The sequence below is a fragment of the Cherax quadricarinatus genome, chromosome 8, assembly GCF_038502225.1.
Source record: "Cherax quadricarinatus isolate ZL_2023a chromosome 8, ASM3850222v1, whole genome shotgun sequence".
NCBI classification, from domain to species: domain Eukaryota; kingdom Metazoa; phylum Arthropoda; class Malacostraca; order Decapoda; family Parastacidae; genus Cherax; species Cherax quadricarinatus.
Window position 1 is genome coordinate 7,807,789 of NC_091299.1, and position 6,439 is coordinate 7,814,227.

At 38.5% G+C, this 6,439-nt stretch overlaps 1 protein-coding gene across 10 annotated transcripts in view; it reads left to right on the forward strand.

Annotated features, from left to right (window-relative positions):
- The window catches only part of LOC128685375 (collagen alpha-1(XVIII) chain), an 836,546-nt gene extending 831,959 nt beyond the window's left edge, over positions 1-4,587 (forward strand). For all 10 annotated transcript variants that reach the window (XM_070082820.1, XM_070082822.1, XM_070082821.1 and 7 more), the window contains one exon: positions 278-4,587. In XM_070082820.1, the coding sequence (XP_069938921.1) occupies positions 278-581 (304 nt within the window). In that variant the 3' untranslated portion in view covers positions 582-4,587. The remainder of the gene's footprint in view (positions 1-277) is intronic.
- Positions 4,588-6,439: the final 1,852 nt, after the last annotated feature.

Sequence of the window (6,439 nt, forward strand, 5' to 3'; positions counted from 1 at the left end):
TAAACATAATACTGTTTTGGTTAAAATGTATTGCATGCATTTTAGCAGTATAGTATTGAATAAACACAGTTTTAATTGCTGACTGCAGCTGAATATTTATAAATCCTTAAGAATAATTTAATTAAGATTATTCATACTTACTTTATAAAAGAGTTTACAAATTATTACAGCTCAGATAAATTATATATTTGTTTGCATAAAGATACCTTGCATTGCTTTTCATATTAAAGTTCACCAATATTAGGTTCAAAAGAAAAACTAAAACATTTCTTTATAGGCCTCAAAAATATGTGTGGCACGGGTCGGACCTGTTGGGAGAGCGGGCACTCTCCTCCTACTGTGACGCGTGGAACAGCGACTCTCAGTATGTGATAGGACTTGCCTCTTCCTTGTTGAAGAACCGCCTGCTGGCTCAGGAACGGTTTGGCTGCCACAACTCTTTCATTGTCCTCTGTATTGAAGCCACAAGCCAGGCTCGCTACAGACGGAAGCGACATGCTGGTACCCAGGAACCAGAGTTAACTGAAGATGAGTTCAATGACCTCCTCAACTCTCTGGACTTGGTAGAGGGAGATGTTTAAAACCAAAAACTGTGTGTGTGTGATCTGTAAGTTACTGCATTAAGACTGACAGACACTTGAAGCATCCTCAGAAGAACACACATACATAAAGAGTGTAAATCTCGTATTCCTTCAGTTAGAAGACTTGAGTTCCAACTGCTACTTACATAAATAGTGGTGGCGGTGAGAATGTTACTCATTTACATAAAAATAAATAACAGTCCTTTATAATATTTCTACAAATTTGAACTTTCAAGTTGAATGTAATGTTTTCAGAAGTGAGAATCGTTAACGAATCCTTTGCTCAAAGAAAACAGTTTACCATCGTATGTGTATGTGCAAGTAACATTCCTACAGTTTATCTTACGTCTTGTGTTAGTGTGGTAACAAATAGTATTGAGCATGATGATACTGAAAATCAAAACAATTTCTTTGATACTGAGAGATAATCAGGTGCTAAAGAAACTCTTAATGTACCGAATGATATTTTATTCCTGTAAATAAAAAATTAGATGTGCATTTTATGAGTTCTATATCAAGAAAATCAAAACTTCAGAAAATAATGCCAAAGTGTAAGAATCAGTGATTGAGAACTTGAGGGACCACGACACCCATGTCTAGGGGTGGGTGTTTCTTGTGCTAGAAGATAATAAACACAATTTGTTCAATCAATACATTACTGGTAAATATATACAGGCCACCCCTACTTAATGATAGCAATGTATTCCACAAAAACTTGTTTTTAAGCTAATTTACATTAAGAGAATATCAATTTTCCAGGCCTTCATTAAACTTTTTAGTTGGAGATATATGAGAAAATCACTCATTTTTTCTATTCAGTATTTTTTTAATACTGCAGCCACCTCCCACCAAGGTAAGGTGACTCAACAAAGAAGAAAGTATTTTCACTTAATCATTGTCTTGCCAAAAGGGCATCGTGATGTCAGCACCTTCTGGCACGATTAAATGAGTGAATAAAATAATAAAAAAAAACTGAATAAAAAAAAATATACTTTTCTCAGTAACGCCACATTTTGTTGACAGTACACCATAAACGCTAGCAGCTTGTATGCAGGAAATAATCAGCATAGCATAGCTGTATTCCCCCATTTCTGCACAAAATTCTTATCAGTAATGGTCATCATGTTTGCATGATGACTTGAAGCAATATGTGATAATTTTTCTCTTAGTCTTCTTATCATTTACATTACATATATATAATTTGTTAAAATATATTCATTATTTTGCTATATTGTATCTTACTTATTTCAATATATGTATACACCCTCTCATCACTTAACGATGGAGTTCTGTTCCTAAGACCACATCGGTAAACAAATTCATCACTAAGTGAGGAACATACTATAATGGTAGTGGGTTTGTGTCAACCATCTTTGATATTGTTTTAATGTCACCTTTGCACCATTGATAAAATTTCTGGTATATTTTTAAATGTTTATACAGTAGTTTACTGTATACAGCCTCTCTTTACTTAACAGTGGAGTTCCGTTCCTAAGACCTCGTTGGTAAATGAATTTGTCGTTGAGGAGCATACTATAATGGTAGTGAGTCTGTGTCAGTCATCTTTGCTATTGTTTTAATGTCACCTTTGCACCATTTATATTATTATTATTATTATTATAATCAAGGGGGAAGCGCTAAACCCGGAGGATTATACAGCGCCTGGGGGGGGGGATGTGGAAGGCATTCAGGCTTAATTCGGGGAACTGGAGCACAGATCCAATTCTCTAAATCAAGAGCCCCTCACCAACATCAAGGAACCTTCCTTGAGGGGGAATGCACCATTTATAACATTTATGATATATTTTTAAATGTTTAGACAGTAGTGTACTGTATATTGTAATAAATAGAATAGAGGAAATCAGCTCTAATATACATTATTTAGGTATGCATACTGGTCAGAGAGCCCGTTGTAAGTCCAAGTCACCAGTAAATGAGTACATCGCTAAGTGAGGAGAGGTTGTATTAATATCTTTAAATAGTTGAGGAAATTCATACTCTATTCTTACTTTATCTTATATCTCATCGGCATCAATCTGTTGTAAAATAACCTGTATATCTAAACTAAAGATCTTTTTTTCATAAGTTTTACACTACTGCAATTCTTGTCACTTACTGACCTTATTAAACCCATGCTAGCACTGGTTAAATATAATAATGAACTCAAAAAATGTACCATGTAGCCTCACTCAAAAAACACACAAATTAGCTAATTACCAGCACTTGCTTGTACCATCCTGGTTAGTGCCTGTGTTAAGTCCTTGCCAGGAGCATGTGGACACATTCACTCACCTCAGCTAAGTTTGTGAGAGCTGTCACAACATTTGTTGTTAAGTTGGGAGAGGTTATTATGTGAGCTTGTTTCCTAAGCTACAGTTTTTCATTAAATAATAAACCAAGTTGTCATTAAGTAGGAGGATGACCAGTGCCATTGTAACAAAATACTGAAAGTCTAATATTTTTTTAATGCATATGACCACATTTCTTAGGCAGTGACTGTGTCTTTTCTAAGTAATTGTAATGCCTTAGAGTTAATGTCTCTCTTTTGGGCTACTCATCTGTAAAGTGTAATGATATGATATTCCTCTTCAACAAATTTGAGAAAAAGAGTGAACTGCTACAGTGTGAGGTGCTTGAGAGAGGAGACATCTGGTAGCAGGTGTTTTTATAGGGAAATACCATAGTAACACTTTATGGCAGTCTTTCATCCGCAGTTTTAAAATAGAAATTATCACAGACTGTTTGAAGAAAACCCTTATATTCTTATAATAGCTGTGCTACTGGTATTAAAAGGATTACAGATACCAAATTTGATCTCAAGAGCATATTGGCTTCCTGTGTCATGAGTGTAAATAGCAACAGAATTCCAAAAATTGATACGAAGACTCTTAAGAACTTGAAAAAAGCCTAAAATATTTTTTTTATTCTTCTCTAGGTTTAGAGTAAATATAGTGTGCAGTACCTGTATTTACCTAGCAGCCTCTGAATGGACAAGAAGCTAGAGTCTTCTCTTGGTCACCCAATTCTGCCTGAGGAGTAAAAGGTTGTATGTTCTGACTTCCAGCTTAGGTCTTCTTCAGCAGATACTTAAATATGAGGGGGAAGCATAATATATAAGGACATGGTAGGTCACATGAAAACTCTGGAATATCACATGGTGGATGCTAGTTTATTATGAGCTAATACACAGTGAAGTAACTTTCCTCAAGGTGGAGATATCAAATCATTAGTAATAATGATTTGCACAGTTCAGTATCTCAAGCCAGAGATAAGGTACTGCTATGTGCATTACCTTATAATTGCATGAATTCCTTGACATTCCCAAGTTTTCATGTGACCTACCTTCCTCTGTTTGAGAGCAAAGTGTGGTGTAAATATCATGCAGAGAATTCACAGCATAGAAATTAAAAGGCTATGTGATATCACTAAGGATATGATTGAAAGGGCTGAGGAGGAGGTGTTGAGGTGTTTTGGACATGTAGAGAGGATGGAGAGGAATAGGTTGACAAAGAGGGTACATAAGTCTGGGGTGGATGGTAGGAGGGAGAGGAGCCATCCTAGGAACAGTTGGAGAGTGGGGGGGAAATAAATGAGGCATTAGTTTTTTTTGGGCTTGATCATTCAGCAAGCTCAACATGGTATCTACATACATACAGTGTTGTTACAGCTTACAATTTTGTATGTCAGAGACTCAGACATGATTTGCTGAGTTCCTTCATCTATGTATTTTCCATAAAAAAAAGTGAAAATTGGACTCGAGTTAACTGTTCTAAATACAGTACTGTATGTATTCTCCTACTTGTGTTTTTGGATATCAAGTTATGGCTCTTGGGCCCTGCCTCGTGACGTATTCAAATGGCATGTTGTCTCCCAAGCCCCACGGTCCTCATCGTGATCCTACAGTACCAATTTTCAAATAGTTTATTCACATCACTAACTTGTGTCTTGTTTAAAAAACATGTTTAATATTTACTTTGTTTACCAAACAATAAATGTCTTATTCATACTCTAGATGCTAATTTTCTCTTAGGCACTCACATTTACCATCGAAAAGGGGTCCCATGATCCAATATGATTTCAAATGATGGTGGTGGTGGGGGGGATGTGCGTATGTGCATGCATATATATATGTATATATGTGTGTGTGTATGTGTGTACTCACCTATTTGTAGTTGCAGGGGTCGAGACTCAGCTCCTGACCCCACCTCTCTGTGTGTGTGTACTCACCTAGTTGAGGTTGCAGGGGTCGAGTCCAAGCTCCTGGCCCCGCCTCTTCACTGGTCGCTACTAGGTCACTCTCCCTGAACCGTGAGCTTTATGTACGTACGTTTGTAGATGAATGGTTCAGAGAACCGACATGTTGATAAATTAGACACGTGTCTAATTTATCATCGTACGTATGTACTTACTCAGCTATTTGTGGTTGCATGGGTCAATTCTCAGATTCTGGCCCTCTTAACTTGCCACTTGACAGATTCACTCCCTGTAGCTTTGTGGGCCCTATCAGGCCTGCTCTTTAAACTGTGTATGGAGTCTGCCTCCACCACTTCCCTATCAATTTGAGACTGAATAAATACTTGCTGACATCCTTATGGTTCATGTTTATCTTTAACTTCCAGCTGTGTCCACAAATTCTTGATTCTCTCCTCTCATACAATCTGTCCTTGTCTACTCTCTCATTTCATGTTAACATGTCCTCCCCGGTTCTTCTGTCCTCTAGTGTCTTTTGATTAAATTCTATTAGCATCTCCTCATAGCTTACACCCCTAAGCAGAGGTTAAGGAACTAAATCTGAGACCTTGGCTGGAGAGAGTTTCGGGGGACGCCCCCGCGGCCCGGTCTGTGAGATCAGCGGACACCAGCTGGCAAACCAAGTACGAGCCACAGCCCGGCTGATCAGGAACTGACTTTAGTTGCTTGTCCAGTGCCAGCTTGAAACTGCCAGGGGTCGTAATCCCCCTTATGTGTGCTGGGAGGCAGTTGAACATTGACACTTATTGTATGGGGCTAGTGACCCCTGCTTTTCATTGGGGGGGGTCATCGTCTGAGTCTTTTGCTTTGTAGTGAGTGATTTTCGTGTGCAAGTAGCCTCTAGGACAGGTGTATATAATCATGTATCTCTCCCTCCTGCGTTCCAGGGAATACAGGTTTAGAAACCTCAAGCGCTCCCAGTAATTGAGGTGTTTTACATGCGCGCCGTGAAAGTTCTCTGTACATTTTCTAGCAATTTCACCTGCCTTGAAACTGTTAGATGCAGCAATATTCCAGCCTAGATAGAACAAGTGACCTGAAGAGATGGGCTTGGCCTCCCTAGTAAGTTCTCATTATCCAGTCATTTTTCTAGCAGATGCGATTGATACAATGTTATGGTCCTTGAAGGTGAGATCCTCCGACATAATCAATCTACAGAATTTGTTTTGTACTCTGATGAAGGTTTACCATATCTGAGTAATTGAAATTTCTCATCGTTGAACTTCATATTGTTTTCTGCAGCCCACTGAAAGATTTGGTTGAGTGGTGGAAGACACTGTCATGCAGATTCGGGTGTCATCTGCAAAGGAAGACAGCTGTGGCTACATCCTTGTCTATGTCGGATATGAGGATGAGGAACAAGATGGGAGCTAGTACTGTGCCTTGTGGGCAGAGCTTTTCACCGTAGCTGCCTCGGACTTTACTCTGTTGACGAACTGTTAGTGAGGAAATTATAGATCATCGACCGACTTTTCCTGTTATTCCTTTAGCGCGCATTTTGTGCGCTATTACGCCATGGTCACACTTGTCGAAGGCTTTTGCAAAGTCTGTATATATTACATCTGCATTCTTTTTGTCTTCTAGTGCATTTAGGACCTTGTCAGTGA